Raw genomic sequence first — 19,185 nt, 5'->3', positions numbered from 1 at the left:
TTTAGTGTTAAAATGTTTTTTATATCTAATGCTTTTTGGTGTGAAACTTTTAATGATATTAAGGTTATAACCTATGATTTCTTGTTTGCCTTGGTACACTTTTGCCACTGTTCTATTTTTCCCCTTTCTGAATCTGTTTTAGTGTGTCTTCATACAGCATAGGTCAGGTCTCCCTTTGTGAGATAATTTGAAGATTTTAATTTATGTTGTAAATGTTACATGTTTTATTGTATTTATTGTTTCTCTACATATTTTGTTACATGATTAGCTTTCTTTTTATATTCGGGAAGGTTCTCTCCTCAATTATTGCATGCTTTAAACTATTTTTCTGTATTCTTTTTACCTGAATAACATTGGCTAGATATAAAGTCCTTGTTTCCCGCTGTCTTGAGATTTCTGAAAATGCTTCTGTATTATTGTCTTGCTTTGTATGTTTCTTTTAATGAGTCTGATGTTAGCCAAATTCTCTTGCCCTTTTCAGTTATGTGGGCTTTGTGCCTGGAGGCTCTGAGGAATTTTTCTTCATTTTTAATAGTTTTACTAGCATATGTCTTGAGGTACCAGGTCAATTTTCCCAGTAACTAGTGTGTCCTTTCCAAATACAGATTCTGCGTTCGCTTATTTCCAGGAAGTTTTCTTGGGTTATCATTTAAATACTAGTTCTGATTCATTGTTTGCCTTTTCTTTTTCAGGGACTCCAGTTATAAGTATGTTGCCTGTCTTCTGTTTCTTACCACTTTCTCTGATGCTTTTACTTCCTTCTTTAATCTCATTTTCATTCTTTTGATTTTTTTAACTGCCTTTACTTCAGTGCCCTTATTAAATTTTTATTTGAATCTTTTCTCCTTTAATTACTTTGAGATTGTTTTCAGTTTTTGATAATTTTCTCCTTTTCTTCCATTTCTTTTCAATGTTTAATCAACTCTCTTTTCATTTCTTTCTAGTTTTGTCCATTTTTGTTCTTAGTTTTTGAAGTCCTCCTTTAAGTTTTTTATATCTCTGAATGCTTATGTGAGGATAGTTAATTCAGCTTTTAGTTCTCCATTATAATTTTCTGCTTTGTGAGATTTTTGTTGTTCACTGGGATATCATCAGGTGAAATGTTTGACTCTCATTTTTGTTATCTTCTTATAGGAGCTTTAGGTAAATTGTATTGACATCTTTCATCTAATTATTTTGTGGACAGAACTGTTGTTTTTTTTTAGTCCAAGTGCAACTGCTTTTGTCAATGTAACAAATTGTGGTTTTATCAATGAATAACTTTCTTTCTTTTGATGGCAGTAGTGATTATCTTTTTATTTGTTTGGTTCTCATTTATCTTTCTAGATACTAAATTTTTCCTTCTTATTTCTTTCTCTATGCATTCTCCAAAGAGTTTCTCTCTTTTCCTTCTTCCTTCCTCTCTTTCCAGAATTAATGCCTTTCTCAGATAAGTATTTTTTATCCTTCACTCTTCTATGTCCCCGCTGTGTCATCCATTCTTTCCTCTACCAGGAGTCTTTTCATACTTAAGGTGAACTTTCACTTCTTGGGTTATTGTAGTTCAGTTTTGGGGCCCTCACTTCCTTCTTCCTTCTTTGACCTAGTTTGGAGACTCCCGTTATTCTCTGAAAAGGCTTAGATCAGGAATTTGACATATAACTCTGCTGTATTTGTTGTTTCTTTCTATTTACAGGTAATCTGAAGTTTGTACTGTTACCTGTTCTCTGTATGTGTGGTTGTATTGTTCTACTTGTTGCATAGTGTGGAGAGATTTGGATTTAGGCTGCTATCATTTTCCTCAGGCTACCCAAAAGTCCACATTTGTGCTTGTTCTAATCAAGGCTAGCCAAAAAGTAAACAAAAAACAAGCAGAAACCCCTGTGTAAGTTTTAGTTCATATTTCTCTCTTTAAAATGAAAGATTAAGTTTTCAAATTTCAAGTTTTTCTTTCTTGAAGAGGAACTCATATAATTATATTTCCAAAAGAGTGATGGAATAATTTTTAATGATATAATCCTATTTAAAAATAAAAGATTTTCAGCTAGGGAATAATATTTGGAAACAAACATATAACCCTCTTCTTTTCTTTGCAGAAATTGAAAAGAAGTAACTTTAAAATTCCTTTGTATTTAGGATATGTAGAACCCTAGTGTTGTTATGTATTTTGTAGCAGTGTCATCAGTTTGAATTCTTTGCATTTAAACAAAATTTTCTAAAGAAACTTCCTTTTTTTATACCTCTTCACTAATACACCTCACATGATTAAAATTTTCCTATGCCATTTATTGATATAATTTAATATTTTAACTGAGTAATTTATAATTTTTAACACCTGACTTCTTTCTGTTTTATTTTCTAGCTAATTCAAGGTTGTGCTTGGTTTTGTGGAACACTCATTTTGAAATTTCTGACATCTAAAATCTTAGGTGTTTCAGACCATGTAAGTAATTTCCAGTTAAAACAAAAATTCCTGTAATTATATAGCTGGATGAAGACTTTGAAACCATCTCTCTTTACCTCTTCATTTCATAGAGGCTAAGTGCCTTTTTCAAGGCTCCCGTGCTAGTTGTTGGCAGAGTCAATACTAAAACCCTGCAATTGAATGATTTATTCAACCCACTAACAGAAAAGTATCAGTGAAGGCTGACTTAGCCTTCTAGGAAAAAAATTAATAATATCTGAGTTAGTTATTTGTTTATATTTCATTTAAAATGCAAGTAATCATTGTTTAAATAAGTTTGTTCATTTATTGCAGATGTTAACATATAAGCAGTCTGTACTCAGCTTTGAGTTATAGAACTCAAAATCTCAATATAGTTTTAATTTTTATAATTATGGACTAAAATTAAGATGTGATATGATATTTTTAAAGCTTTTCTTGTAATGTAAAAAGAGAATGTTAGAAGTTCCCTATATTTTCACCTTCTGGAAAATACATGGACCTCTTATCCCTCATGTGTGGTGTTTCTCTTTGTTTTAAGGCTAATGCCTTAAATAATGGTCCCTTCCAAAGCATAGGTCTCTGTTAACTAATTAGGGAGTAGAAGACAGTGTGTGAAATTACTTTTGATGTTTAGCACTTTCTGCTTGGATGTGAGCATCCATGAGTGTATCATACAGTAATCTACTCTGAAATCTACCTTGTCTAGTCCTATCCAATTGAGGACCCTGTCTAAAGCTGAAATTACTTCAACTTTAACAAGGGATTATAGTATTTACTCTCTCAAAAGTCAAGTGCCATCACTATCCACTACGACTGAGCTTGCATACATGTTCATGTTAAATGTAATTTCAAAGTGTAAGGATTTATTTGCCATTTATCGCTAGCTTTACATAGAGGTTTGTTAAGTTTATTTGTTGCCGCTGTTCTCTGGTATGTCTGACGTGTTTTGTTTTTTTCCTTCCCTTTTTATTGTTCTTAACTTTTTCTTCTGTAGAGGGCATACATTTTATGATAAACTTAATTTAGGCATCTTAAGTTTTTTATTTATCTATTAAGTTGGTCTGTGACTTTCTTTCTTGCCTTGCTCCACATTGTCCCCCAACTCTTTGCAAATCTTAAACACACACAACTCCCCTTAGTACTCTTAAGTGACTTTCTTTTTGTAACACCTGTGAGAAAGATTTGAAACTAAAGTGGTTTTGTTAAATTATTACTAGTCACCAGGCCTACCCCCTATGTTAGAAAAATAAAGTCAATTCTAAATTATCCTTGGTACTGGTAGATAAAGGGAACCATGAAAAAATTAAAATCACGAACAATCATCAAACTTGATATAAAATAATTTCTGTCCCTGTAAAATAATTTGAATTAAGGTTTTACATACCAAATATCTTCTTTCTTCTGGCCTTCTGAGAACACATTGGAAAAATAACTGTCTCACTGACAGTAGGTAATAAATAATCAGTAGGAAATAGGAGTTCTATATTGGGTTGGTGGTATTTATTTTAAAGCCCTTGGAGAGCAAGTATCTGAATCAAAGTAGTATGTATAGTTGTTGTAATTCTTATGAAGAATAGCTCTCATATTTAAGGGCTTGAATGTATGTCTGAAAAACCCAAGAAGCACCAAAAATGGCAATGAGTGTATGAGGCTTTGTGAAAATGATAACACATAGAAAATGATTTACAACATGTGGTGAATGGGTTAACATGAAAATTTTTTTCTTGATAAATGATCTGATTATAAAATCTCATGATTAACACCATAGTGGTTTCTGCTCAGCAAATGTTGACGTTGGCTCACTCTTTACATTATCATCTTCTCTGCTGATTTATTCTTTGGGGAGAAAGATTGACCTTGAGCTAACATCTGTGCCAGTCTTCCTCTATTTTTTGTATGTGGGACACCACCACAGCGTGGCTTGATGAGTGGTGTTTAGGTCCGCGCCCAGGATCCACACCCAGGAATCCCGGGCTGCCGAAGCTGAGTGCGTGAACTTAATCACTACACCATTGAGCCAGGCCCTTTTTCTGCTTATTTTTTCTGACCTCTTTGTACTTTTCATTTCTCTTGATGTTTCTCTTTGTTTCCAGTTTTCTTCATAATTCAGTGCACAGCATGTATGGTTAACTGTGTTTTTTTGTTTTCTTTGACAGACATCCACGTACCTTGGATCTGTCTGCTCTATAGACTTTATTGCTATTACATCAAACCAGTTATTATTGACTATAATTATTTGTGTAATTTTAATTCCTTTCACTTTATTTTCTTCTAGATTCTCCTGAGTGACCTTATCGCAGCCAGAATCTTAAGGTATACAGATTTCCATACCTTAATTTACACCTGTGCTCCTGAGTTTGACTTCATGGAAAAAGCGGTATGAATGTTTCTTTGTTTTTTCCTTCTCTACAGGTATGGTGGTTTTTTCTCTTACATTTTCCTTTTAATCTGAAACTCAAAATTTTTATTCAGAAACACCTAACTTACTTACTGTATCATTTTTTTACTGTAACTTGTGCTAATCCTATGGCCTTCCTTACCTGTTTTCTTATGTGTAAAATCAGTAAACAGTGACCCCCATCTTAAAGAATTATTGATGATGGTTAAATGAGATAATCCAGGGAGAGTGCTTAACATATACCAGCCATAGTGAATTACTATTATTACAGTTCAATTACTTTTAATAACCTAGGTCACTTAGAGGTGTGGGACTACTCAAGAAAAATAAATCCAAATTCTTGTTTTTGTTTTTAAAAAAATTCAGTTTTATTTCATCTAATACTCCAAGTATTATAAAAATTTTTAACAAGATGTTGCCAAGAAAGGTGTACTACTAATTATACATTATTCTCTTATCTGTCCAACTAGTCATACATTCATTCAAAAGCTATTATTGACCACCAGTTATCTGTGAAGCAGGTTGCTGTAGGACTACAAAGAAGAAAATGACTTGGTTCCTGCCTTCAAGAAATATATAGTTTATGGGGGCCAGCCCCGTGGCTGAGTGGTTTATGTTCATGTGCTCCGCTTCGGCAGCCCAGGGTTTCACTGGTTTGGATCCTTGGCACGGACCTAGCAACACTCATCAAGCCATGCTGAGGCGGCGTCCCACATAGCAGAGCCAGAAGGACCCACAACTAGAATATACAAATGTGTACTGGGGGGCTTTGGGGAGAAGAAGAAGAAAAAAAGGAAGAATGGCAACAGATGTTAGCTCAGGGCCAATATATAGTTTAGTTACATAGTGAATTGCTCCCTGTCACAAATGTCCTGAGAATTCTTTAGCTGATATTATTTCAGTACTTATTCATACGTAGGCTAGCTTTCTTCCTTGTTAGCTCTACTTTCACAAATGAAAATATTGGAAATTTGCAGCCCAGGACATGATAATGTAGGGCCCAGGGATCAGTAAACACACATTTTAAAACTTAATATGAAGTAAATAAAGATAACACCAAAAGAAAGGAAAAAATAATAGACATAGCTAATATTTTGTTTAATGGTTTTTATCATTAAAATTTTTGATAAATTTGTGCAACTGTTTTTATAATTTTGATTCTTGTATTAGAACATGAAAGTTGATAAATATATACTCTGTTAATGACAAAGATATTTGTACCTTTAAGAAATTTCGTTATGACACTCAATTTGACATAGATTTTTACTCATTTAATATAAAATTTAATAAATGACTATTTTGAATAATTTGCTATATTTCAGACTCCACTGAGATACACAAAGACATTATTGCTTCCAGTTGTTATGGTGATTACTTATTTTATCTTTAAAAAGGTATTTTTAAAAAATTTTACCACTTGCTTTTGGGTTCAAGATAAGGGCTATAATAGATTAATACTAATAGCTCAGAATTCCGTCTTATTTTTAGAATGAACTCTTCCCCTCACTGGCAATGTTTTTATTCAGATCTTTCTTTATCTATTATTATATGGGTTCTTTTAGAAAGCCACATTAGAAAAGATATCTTATTTATTTTTCAAAAGAAATGTATGAATTACCCACCATATACCAAGAATTACATTAACATTGTAGGTACATTGGGACAAATAAGACAGGCCTGCCCCTATAGTCTGCAGGTGGGAGGGGCATTAAGCAAATAATCACACAAATGTTAAAATTTTTATAGGTGCTATGAAAGAAAAGTACAATGACAACTTTGGTATCTTTCAAATATAAAGCACATTTAAAGAAACCTTGATCTGTTTTGAGACATGCACAGGAGAAGTTTTTGTAGCCATTTAAAAAAATCATTCTTTACATGTTCCCTGTTTTCACAAGAAAGGAAAATATTATCACAATAGAAGAAATAATGTTTAAAATACCATTGGCAGGTTTTCTTGATCTGAGGGTGGTTTATCTAAAAGCCTAGTTAAAAACAGTGGGTCCTTCGTTTTTGGCAATTTTGAACCATCTTTATTGGTATTGTTTACAAGTTGACTTGCCTTAAGTCAGTATGTATTATTTTATACTTTTAAGCAGATAGCAATAACATGATTTATTTACCACTGTACCAAGTGTGGTCCTGTTCAAACTAGTTTTCTATATTTAAAGTCAATTGCATATCTTGTCTGTGTAGCTCCAGTTCCCACATTTCTCATTCCTTTGTTTTCACATAGAATATGAATAATTTATGAATGAGAAAGCATCTCTCTCTACGTCTCTGTTGTTTCACCCTTGATCCAGTTCCCTAGGGACCCCTTGGAAAGAGTGAGGATAGAAGTAACAGAAGGAACGGGAAATTATGCACAGTTTTGCTGCTCTCCATCCTGGTGGCCCTACCTAGCCTAGCTCAAGTTGCAAGTGTTCTCTACTAGCCCGTTTCTATTCCATCACGACAGTGTGGTATTCTTACAGGCTCCACTTGGAGGGGCTAATGCAGGAATTAACTATCGAGTGGGAAGATAGTCAACACAGGAGAAAATGATAGCTAGATCTACTATTACTATTTTTTTTAATTAAGATCCAAGACTTGTAAACACAATACTAGCCCCAAAATGCACCACAGCTCAAACCACACGTGTGTGCTAACATGTGCATGCATGCACACACACGTCCCTGCAGCCACTAAAACTTAGCTCCTTTCTGCTTCTGTGTAAATCCCTCAGTTTCTGTTTGTCCTATTGTGGCTTATTTTTCATCTCAATGATACTTCTGCTGTTCATTTCAATTTTCACTTGTGTGAAATCAACTTCCAAGAGGGAAAGAAGGAAGACATATCTAGAATATGATTTTTCTATGGCACAACTGAATCTTGAACTCCTATAAATGCATATATTCTATTAACTATACCCTGGAATAAGTTTTTGCTTGCCTAAGTGCCTAGAATCTCACTTATGCCACTTGAAACATTCTTCCATGCAGGATGCTCTTGAGTCAATAGGGGAGTTAAAAATTCTAAACTTAGATTTCATTGTAAGGTAGAGTTCAAATTTCACTATACATTTTTTCACCGTTTATCCATGAGTTACAAACCACATGTCATGCAGAGTGCAAAATTTTAAGTTCCCCGTAAATTTTTCTATCTTAGCATTTAAGTTGTGTGGGATTCCTGCTAAGCCTTTTTGGCCAGATTTAGCCTTCACATTCCCCTTCCCTCCTCCGTCTCCCAGCCTCACCATCGTCGGGTACATTCTGATAAATGCTCTTAAGCCTTCTGTATCAGTCATTTCAGGCTGAGATAGATCAGGGAAGCAGATATGCCACAGCTAATTCTGTAATAATCAGGAGTTTGAGTGAAATAAGGATATAAACTGGGGGGGGGGGGGGGGGGCGGGGCGGGGAGAGAAAGAGGACAAGAGAGAGATTCCTAATTCTCTTGGAAGGCAAAGATAAAACAGTCTCTGAAGGTATGTGGAGGAAGCTGCCTCCTTTGTGGAAACCAATCCCCCACCTTCAGCTCACCCCCTCCCACTAAAATATAAACCTAAACCCTAGTATAGAGTTATCCACATATCAAAGGGTAGAATTTTAGAGCTGAAATGGACCTTAAAGCTGAAATGGACTCCAACACTCTTTTCTTTTTTTTTTAAATAGGATTTATAACTGCAAAACATTCTTTGTCTGGGGCAGAGCTGGAACTATACTGTTCCTGAAGACTCACTTTAACAATAAAAATACTTCTCTCTAGTGGGGGTGTTTATGTTAATGAATTGGGGCACTTTAAATATCACATAATTCCTTAGAAAAGTTTCATTTATTTGATTCTATTCACAGGCTTTTCGTGATATTTTATGTGTCTTATCTGCAAACACTTGTCTAAGGTAATTGTAATTATTTTTAAATCATACTGTATTCAATTATTAAATAACACTGTAATATAGTTTTTCAAATGAATGTACAGTAGACTTCAGCATTATGATTAAGAAAGGAGACGTGAACCAAACTTAGATGTTTTCTTTAAAAAAAGAATGAATGTTTTATTCTTATGGATCTCTTTTATGTATTTGGTCTTGTTTTGGAGATATTTATATTTGTGAATTAACTCAAAGTTTAAATTGGTTTAGTTTATTTTAGTATATAAACATACAAGAAACATACCACTCAAATAAATCACACGTTGCTATAGGACATGAGAAGTAAATTGTGAAGAGAGCTCCTTCTGAGGAAAATCTTAACTCGTTACATTTTATGTTTGTAGATATGTCATTAGATTTTCTGTATTTAATGAATTTATTTTTTACGACAGTTTTAGATTTACAGAAAAATTGTGAAAATAGTACAGATAATTTCCGTGAACCCTATACCCCATGCTTATATTTTCAGTCAGTAGAATGGTTACCAGAAGAGTTAGAGTCTTATGTTCAAAATCCTTGAAATGATAGAATCTTATTTGTTGAAATCATTTCCAAACCAAGGGGGTAAATAGACCCACTCTACTGTTTTCTGGTTAGGTGGAGCTCAGGGGAATGTGTCTTGACATTCTCCAGAGAGTGTATTTAGAGCCTGAAAACTATTCCCATAAGGAATGCTAGAAGGGCCCTGGGAAATTTAATGGGATAATAGAAGTTTGAGGGGTACATGGCAGCTGTCTTCAAATTTTGAGAAGGTGTAGGGCTGCCCTGTAGCCTACTGGTTACGTTCAGTGCACTCCACTCCAGCAGCCCAGGTTCAGTTCCCAGGCATGGACCTACACCACTCATCAGTGGCCATGCTTTGGCAGTGACCCACATACAAAATAGAGGAAGACTGGCACAGATGTTAGCTCAGGGTGAATCTTCCTCAGCAAAAAAAAATAAGAATTAAAAATTAAAAAAATAAAATATCTGAGAAGGTGTAATATGAAAGAGCACAGACTTTGGGGGGCCAATGAGTGGAAAATACTTAGTCAAAATAAGGAGGTCTTTCTTAGAGATTAAATACCTGAAAATGATCATCCTGCATGTCTGTGTGTGGGCAGAAGGCTCCTTTAAATAGCACAGATAATGCATGCTTGTGGTAATACATTCAGACAAAATGGTATATCAAGAAAAGAGGGTGCTGATTGTAAATGGCTTTGTATGTATCATTCTAGGAAACACATATAAAAAGACAGTATTTTTTTCATGGAATTGTAGTATTCCATTAAATCGTAGTAGTAGTATTCTGTAACTTGTTTGTTTCACAGTGTGTCTTGAGTGTCTGCCTGGAACTTCCTCACACTTTGTATTGGTCTCCATGTTTTGTTGTTCATCATCATGAGTGATGACCAAGTACTTAGCCATTCCCACATCAATGGATATTTAGATTATATTTATTTTTTGTCATAACAGCCAATGCTATGAGTAATGAACATTCTTATACATGTATCCTTGCATACTTATTTTAGTGTTTAGAATGTTTAGTATTTAGAATACTTGAAATGGGACTGCTGGATCATAAGGTATGAATATTTTATAATTTAATAAATACTGAGAACTTATAATGATAAGCGTCGATTTCCCTGCATCTCTATGAAGACCAGTTATCAAACTTTTAGCATTTTCTGATAGGTAAAGGAAAAAAATGACTCATTTCATTTTATAAAAATCTTTACCAGTGAAGTTTTACATCTTTCTATGTGTGTGTTCTCTATATTTCTTCTAGACCATTTGAATATTGATTTGTAGTGTTTTTTGTATTATAGACAGTAACCTTTTGACTATTATGGTGTAACATAGTTTCTTCCAGGATGTCAGTGTATAGTTTATGAATGCTCTTTGCTTTATAGAGATTTAAAATTTCTGTTCAGTCACAACTGTACGTTTTCTGCTTCTGTGTTTGGTTGTTGCTTAGAAACACTTCCCTACATCAAAAATCATTAAAATATTTCCACATATTTTCTTTCGTAATTTTCTCTGTCTGGCAACTCATTGATCTCTATTTCTATGGAGTCAGTTACTAGAAAACTGTTGCATTCTTTTGGTTGTGTCGTGTTTCCTTGATTTTTCGAGTTTCTTGTAGCTGATGCCTTCGCTTTTCATGGAGCAATCACTTCTTCCCCTGGGGAGCCAATAGCAGCAATGGCTGTTGTTTACCTCAGTGGTGGAAGCTGCCCGTGTCTTCTGCAAAGCAGGCCACAGGGGTCCGTGCTGACAAACGCTGTGGGGTCCTCTCCTGTGAAAGCTGTTGGAGTCCTCACTGACAAAAACTACAGGGGTCCCTGCAGAGCAGGCCCCTGGGCACTGGTATGGCATCTGCCCCGTGGCTGAAACCGATACCCCTTGCCCTTTTTCTTTATTTCTATCTGTTTCCAGGTGTCTCAGCTAAGCCGATCTCCGTAGTGATCCTTTCTGTGGAGTTATTCCCTGTTTTTTGCTCCACACATTGGTTCTTAACTGGGCTCTTGAGCCCTCCCAGAACAATTTTCGTTTGTGGATAGCTGTCTGATTGTTTTTTGTGGAGGTACCAAGGCATGTATCTACTACTTCACTGTCTTGCTGGCGTCCTCCATAATTTTCTGTTTTGCATACAGATTGTTAATCAACCTTGCATTCGTTTTGTAGTGTGTTGACATATAGGAATCTACCTTCTCCCCCTCAAATGAGGTATTGTCCCAACACAATATTGTGTGATCTTTTTCCCAATCATTTGAAATATCAGTTTTAATCAGATAGTAATAAATTCTCATATGTACTTGATTCTGTTTTAGATTCTCTCTTACATTGATCCATTTGTTTCTGAGTCAAAACAGCACTATTTAAGCCTCCCCTTTATTGTTATCATTTTTCATATTTATTTATGTTTACTTTTCCAGGTAAGCTTTGGAATAAATGTGTCTAGAATCTCCCTCGCCCCCAGGCACCCACCGTAGTCTATTGGAATTGCCTTAGATTAATTCAGGGAGAATTTAGTCTTTATATCATTGATTCTCCAATCCAGTAATGTGATGTATCTCTACTTATTAGTGTGGGCAAGTCACTTAACACCTCCGTGCCCCAGTTTCATCATCCATAAAATGGGTATAACAACATCAACCTCACAGGGTTACTGCATGTATTAGAAGAGTTAATGCATGTGAAGTGCTTAGAACTGTTGGCAGAACAAACACTCAAGTGTTATTATTACTGTGGTTGTTATTCTAATTTTTATACTTTATTCAAGCTCTGTAGTTTTCTTCCCCTATGAGTCTTACTAAGGTTTTTTTCTTTTGGATCTTACAGATTTTTTCCTTTTTTTGTTGGCTATTGAGAATGATATTTTTAGATATTTGCTAATTTATCATTACTATTTTATAGAAAAGCTGTTGATTCTTAAACATCAGTTTTGTATCCAGCCACATTAACAAACTTTCCTTTTAATTCTATAGTTTTTCAATTGATTCTCTGGATTTTCTAGGCAGGTTATCATATAATCTACAAATAATAATCATTTCTCAATATAGATACCTCTTTTTTTTCTTATCTTCCTGTATTGGCTAGAAGTTCCAGAACAAATTTGAATAATTGCAGTGCTTTGTGTTTTGTTTCTGGCTGGAAGATGAATGCCTTTACTGGCTCACTATTCTGTTTGCTGTCAGTATGTAATAGATAGCCTTTATTTATTTAAGGAAGTTTCCTTGTAGTCTATATAAACCAAAATATTTTTTAAATTAAATATCAATGTTGAAACTGTATGGTTTGTGAATTATAGCTCAATAAAACTGTAAAATAAAAAGATGTATTTTCAGAAGTATTTTAGGATCATTGTATGGCTTTTTTCCTTTATTGAGTATCTATAAATAATATCCTCATAGGTTTCTTAATGTTGATCTATTTCTGAACACCAAGAATGAAATCTGTTTGGTGTTTGTGCATTATTTCTTTAATACTGTGCTGAAACTTATTTGCTAATATTTTATTTAGTGTGTGTATATGTGTATGTATATATATTCACTAGTCTATAGAGTTTTTGTGGGCTATCCCTACCTGGTTTTGGAACCAAAGTTGTAATCATCTCATAGCTTTATATCTTTCTCTGTTCTTGGGGATAGCTTAATTAACATGGAAATTATCTGCTTCTTAAGGATTTGACAGACTCACCCATAAAAATATCTTGGCCTTTTCTTAAAGGTGGGAGCTTAGCCTTGACTGTTTTTTCAACATCTTAAAATAGCAGTATATTTATACAGATACTCTTCTTGAGTCACTTTTGTAATTTATATTTTTATGAAAAATAAGCCATTTCATATAGACCATAAATTATAGAAATAATTCTTTTAAAACAATTTCATCTGTATTTGTAATTATCTTTTTTCTTCAGATTTATCAGAAGTCTTTCTTGTTTGGATTTTTCAAAAAACCAACTTTTTGTTTTATTTATCATTTATGAGGGCTGTTCTCTTATTTTATTTCTGCTTATATTTTTATCTATTTTTATTCTTTTTTTGGTGTCTTTTTATTATTTTCTGTGTTTAATGTCCAGCTCACTTATTATCAATGTTTATTCTTTTCTAGTAAATTCATTAAAAGGAATCATTTTTCATCTGAAAACCACTTAAACTATATCCAGTAGGTGTGTGTAGCATTACCATTAATGTTCATTACTATTTGGTCTGTGATATGAATTGTGATTATTTAATCTAAAAATTGTGTAGAAGAATGTCTTAAAATTTTTAGCTAGTTAGTTTCTTTTATATTTTTGCCTTCATGGTTTATTTATTTGCTCTTTATCAAGGTTAGTGTTCAGTTTTTGTAAATGTGAGCATTTGAAAAACATGTATTGCATATTTGGGGAGAGTTCAAAGTTACATGTAATTAACAGTGCTGTTCTAAATTCTTTAATATATCAATTTATCTTTCTGTTATTTTCTCAGAATGCTATCTTCATGTATCACATTGAGAATGTATTTTGTCTTTCAAAATTGTAATGTTAATGGTTTTTGCTTTACATAGATAGTGCTATTGTTCATTTCATGATTATTATAGGATTGTACCTTTGATTATTGTAAAGGATATTCTTTGCCTTATTTAATACTTTCTGCTTTGAATTCTCCTTTGCAGAAAGTTAATATTGCCACATCCACTTTCTATTTTAGTATTTGCCTGGTGTACCTTTATCTGTGCTTTATTTTCAACCTTTTTGTGACATTTTGGTTTAGATATATTTCTAATTGTTGGATTTTATTTTTTCCCTTCAATCTAGATTCTCCTACTATTCGTTTTTAAATTGGTGAATTAAACCCATTTTGTGATAACTGCTAAGTTTGGATTCTAGCTTCCATATTTGTTTATGTTTTCTATTCATCATGCTTTAAAAAAAATTATTTTCTTAACATTTGCTGACTCGTTTGTCTACACCCCATTTCTGTTTTCCTAGTTGTTTCCCTTAAATTTTTAGAAAATATATTAATATCGAGTTAATTAGTTTCTAAACGTGTTATTCTCAACAATAATAACTAATGCTTATTGGCTGTGTGCCTGACGGTATTTTTAAGTTTCTTACCTCAGTAAATCATTACAACCACTCTGTGAGAGAAGAGTTCCATTATGATACTCATTATTTAGAGATGAGGAAACTGAAGCACAGAGGAGGTAAGTAATTTTCCCAAAGGCAAACAGCTAGTAAGTAGTATAGTTAGGATTCAGACTCAGGGACTCTAGCTTTAGAGACCTGCTTGCTTCCCTGCTGTGCTATTGGAACACTTCGCCCTTCCCACACACCGTCACCTCCCATGTTATACTGAAGCAATCTGACATTTTAGCTAGATTGTTGTAATATCTCCTGTTTTAAGAAGTGTCTGAACATTTAGACTAAAGACAAAAGAAATTTTTGTACTTCAAATTCTACTGGTTTGTTCTTGACTGTTTCTTGTGTCTCATTCTTTCCTCCTCTTAGATTCAAAGACTGCATCTGCTCAAATGCTGTTTTGTAGAAAGAGTGCAGAGATGGCATACTGTCTGAGTGCTTTCTTGTCTGAAAAATGCTCTCATTTTGCCCTCAGATTGATGGATTGGTTAGTAAATATTTCTAGAATTTATTCAGCATTTTGTGGATATTGCTTCATTGTTTCCTAGCATGGAGCATTACAGATAAGAAATCTTAGGTCTTTACTTTTGCTCTCTGGAAACTTAAGAGTTTTGAGAGCGTGTGTGTGTGTGTGTTTTATATGTTTATTAATTCATAGGACATTGTAATTTGAACACTCAAATCTTTCTTTAGCTCAAGGAATTGTTGTTCTCTTATTCTTTTTCTTTAGCCTCCCTTTTTTGAACATCTTTTCTTGCTTTTATCACAACTATCTATTTCTTTTTTCTCCTATGTTCTCAGAGAATTCCATGACCGGGTCTTCAACATTTTCAATTTCAGCTTTATACATTCTGCTATTCAGCCTTCTTTTGAGGTGTTAAATTAGGCAAATATGTTTTTCTCAGAATTTCTGAAAGCTCCTTATCATTGCACTTGTTCTAATTGTATGGATGCAATATCCTCTTAAACTTCTCTGAAGATAATTATTGGAATTTTCACCTAATACTCTCTTTTATTTCTTGCGTTAACTCTTATTTCCTGAGTGGTCAGTTCATTTGCTCATTCGTCTTGGTTTTTCTCTTTCATGCTGTTTGTGTTTCATGATTCGGTTGTATATTCATATTTTAAATTAGCTGCTAGATTTATTTGTATCAGTAGTTATTGTCAGAGTCTTTGGCCATTATAATAATTACTTACCTACCAGGCCTCTCCCTTGCATGCACCAGCTCACCATGGGATTCTGTTGTGACAGGCAGATTTCAGGACACTGCATCCCCACCCCCGCCCCCACGCTTGACTGCATTAGTTAGGAAGGAGCTGCAGTGGAGGCAAAGTAATTTGGTGATTCCGCTACTATACTGAAAGGCTTCTCCTAACTCCCTTCTCCCCCTTTTTTTTAATCTCTAGATGTGTGTGTGCCCTCAAACTTCCATACTTCTACTTGCTTTCTTGAACTGTCTTCTCTCTCCAACCCCAAAATCTGTATTAGGTGGCTTCTGCATCCTGTAAAGCCTCTTTATAAATCTAAAATATCTAGTCTTTTCAATGGGACGATAAAAGAGGCAGTCTGATACTCTTGTATAATCTAGCATGAACTCTGTGAGGGTAAGAACGGCATCTGCGCCGTCCTCGCTGTGCTCACGATGTGGTGTCCAGATCACGGTAAGTGCACCGCAACAAGGTAGTAGATTTTTAGACCTGAATATTTAGTAAATTTGTTGGACAGCTTTTCTGGAACTGAAAATATTGATATGCTTTACCCAATAATTTTACTTCTGGACATTAACCCTGAGGAAATACTCAGAAATGCTCAAAGGTTTATGTACAGCGATGTTCATGTTATTTATAGCTGTGAAAAATGAAAACAACTCAGACGTGCAGCAATGCTTAAAGTACCGTATATACTGTACATGGTTGAATATTTAATAAAAATTCTTTGTATTCACTTATCCTTCCAGAGGTACAGTCTCCAGTGATCAGTGAAACTTATTTTATCTTAACCAAAGAATGGCTTTTTGGTATACTTTAAATTAGGTTGACTGTAAATCATGCCTTTTAAATTTCTGTAATTTTTATTGATGCTATCTAATGTTTTTATTTTTATTTATGCTCCTAAGTACTTTAGAGAGAATCAAATTTTAGAAATCTAAAACATGGGGCCTGCCTGGTGGCGCAGCAGTTAAGTACACACCTTCCGCTTCGGCGGCCCAGGGTTCACGGGTTCGGATCCCGGGTGCAGACATGGCACTGCTTAGTACACCATGCTGTGCTAGGCGTCCCATATATAAAGTAGAGGAAGATGGGCATGGATGTTAGCTCAGGGCCAGTCTTCCTCAGCAAAAAGAGGAGGATTGGCAGCAGTTAGCTCAGGGCTAATCTTCCTCAAAAGAAAAATGGAAAAATCTAAAACAAATAAATGAAGTTTATTTTCGTGTAATCATAGTAATAATGGACATTCAGTAAATAGAGAATATTTTTGTTTTATTCCAGAAAACAGCTCCTTGAACATGGTGAGGTAAAGCTTTCATTTTAATCTCTGGTAGACTTGTGTATTAAATTCTAGGTCAAGGATAATTCACAAAGGTGTAACCTGCTGCTGAGACACCATCTGCAGTGCTTTGTGGTTCAGCCTTGGTGATAAGTTTCTCCTGATCCTTCGCACTCCTTAAACTGCTCTGTTTTGAATACTAGTAAGGATTTGAAAGCCAGAGGCTGATTTATGACTGTGGAACATAATTAAATTAAATTATCTTCATTTATTCATTCTCCCCTTCATTCAACCATAACAAGTATTGATTTCTAGCCTGCAGAGCTAATCACATACAGTCCATCAGGGCAGGTACCCATGGCCTTGTGACTGGTGGCCTTCTGCCACGTGAAGACTTGATGGTCAGTCAGTTACAAGCTTAGCAGTGTTATGGGACACAAAAGATAGTATAGCAGTGTTCCTGCACTCAAATATGTAAGTTTTCAATGGAGACATGAAACAAATAAGACAGCATTTTATATGGTGCTGAATTATTTTGTGGTGTACAAAGGGAAGGATCAGCACAGGCTGGAAATATGATTTCCTAGGTAATGGAACTGAGTCTTAAAGTGAAGGTCAAATTGACAAGAGAGGGCAACTGAATTTGAAACTAATGGGAATAGTTTATGATGATAACTATTATCTTTTTAATAGTTATTATGTGCCATGTACTGTGCTGTTTGGTTCTCATAATACCATTTTTCAAATAAGAAAATTATGTTAATTAGGTGATACTGCCTGTTACAGAGATAAAACACCAACATTTCAATGATTTCACTCAGTAGAAGTTTAATTCTTTGCTCACATAAAGTTAGAAACAGGAGTTCCTGATTAGCAAGTGGCTCTCCAACAAGCAGTGATTGGGAGACCCAGACTCCTTCCATATGTGGCTCTGCCATCTTCAACATGTGGCTTCTGGGGTTGATGTGCTCGTCTGCATCAAGCCAGCAAGCAACAGAGGGGTCTCTGCCAAGAAATAGAAATCTAGAGAAATTAAGTAGCCTACCTAAGGTCTCATAGCTAGTTTGTAGGAAAGCTTGCATTGAACCCAAGCAGTACATTTCTAATGCTCTTAAAGTAATAGCACTTACTGCTTCCTACAGACAGGGTATTTTTTGTAAATGATTTACATATATTCATAATTTCATTCTCACAACAACCCATTGAGATAAGTACTATTGTTTATATTTCACAGATGAGAAACACTGTGGCATAGAAAGGTTAAGTAATTTGCCTAAGGCCACAAAGCTAAAGTGACCTTAGGTTTGTGGAGCCAAAGACAGTGAGCCCAGGCAGTGTAGCAGCGGAATCCGTGCTGTTAGCCATTCAGCCTACTACTGCCTACAGTGAGCTGCTCTTACATAAATTAGCCACGTCACGTTACTGATTTAATACACAATATTTAAAACCCACCTCTTTTCAGAAACATAGTATTCCTTAATTTTCTGCCATTTCTCACATTATTTTGCTACTTTCTCTTTCATTTCTCGAGTTACCCTTACTTTTGCCCATTTTTTCTTTTTTTCTACTAATTTGATCAGTTTGATTTCTATTGTGTGCCTATTGTACACCAAGTACCTGCTTTTATGGAATTTAACGTATGGTAGAGGAAGACAAAAATGTGAACGGATGATTATATGTGCAATGATAAAGATAGATACAAAAGTCGTACAGAAAAAAGTGATTAGATCTGTGTGGAGGGGGTGGGGCTGTCAAGGAAAGATTTTATTAATGACGTTTGAGGATGTGTTTACCAAGGTCAAAGGATGTGCATGGAAGACATAAGGTAATAGGTTATGTTTAGAGCTATAGGCAAATCAGTAATGCTGATGCATAAGAAAGGCAAGAAGTAGCAGGAAATGAGATGGGAAAAGTAACCAGAGTTCAGACTATGGCGGCTTCACATGCAAAGAAGCTGCACGTCGTTCTAGACTTTGTTGTTAAGCAGGAGATGATACAGTCAGATCTGAGTTTCAAATATTTTAAGTCTGTTGGCAGTAAAGAGGATGGTTTTTTAAAAAGGCAGTCAGAAGTCAAGCCAACTAGAAGGAAGACAGTGACAGCAAATCTCTTAATTTTTTTAAACTGAAGAGAGTTTGCTAAACTGATGTATAGGCAGATTAGAGATTTAAATTTCTAAAAACAGTAGGTCTTATGGAAGGAAATGATCTATTTCCATGCAGTGCCATTGTGAAGTCTTATATCTGCTGGATGAGAGGCTGGCTTCTCATCCCACTCCCACTTGTGGCTCACGCTTGGTAAATCTGTGCTTACAAGGCTTGGGAGATGGCGACTGTTTTCACGTTAGGGGTGA

At 34.8% G+C, this 19,185-nt stretch overlaps 1 protein-coding gene across 2 annotated transcripts in view; it reads left to right on the top strand.

Annotated features, from left to right (window-relative positions):
• The window catches only part of DPY19L2 (dpy-19 like 2), a 103,957-nt gene that overhangs the window by 67,779 nt on the left and 16,993 nt on the right, over positions 1-19,185 (top strand). For both annotated transcript variants that reach the window (XM_023639507.2, XM_005609293.4), the window contains exons 13-17: positions 2,342-2,422; positions 4,701-4,802; positions 6,146-6,217; positions 8,657-8,703; positions 16,835-16,859. In XM_023639507.2, the coding sequence (XP_023495275.1) occupies positions 2,342-2,422; positions 4,701-4,802; positions 6,146-6,217; positions 8,657-8,703; positions 16,835-16,859 (327 nt within the window). The remainder of the gene's footprint in view (positions 1-2,341; positions 2,423-4,700; positions 4,803-6,145; positions 6,218-8,656; positions 8,704-16,834; positions 16,860-19,185) is intronic.

This window comes from Equus caballus, chromosome 4 (genome assembly GCF_041296265.1).
Source record: "Equus caballus isolate H_3958 breed thoroughbred chromosome 4, TB-T2T, whole genome shotgun sequence".
Lineage (NCBI taxonomy): Eukaryota > Metazoa > Chordata > Mammalia > Perissodactyla > Equidae > Equus > Equus caballus.
This window is presented reverse-complemented; position numbering and strand designations above follow the sequence as displayed.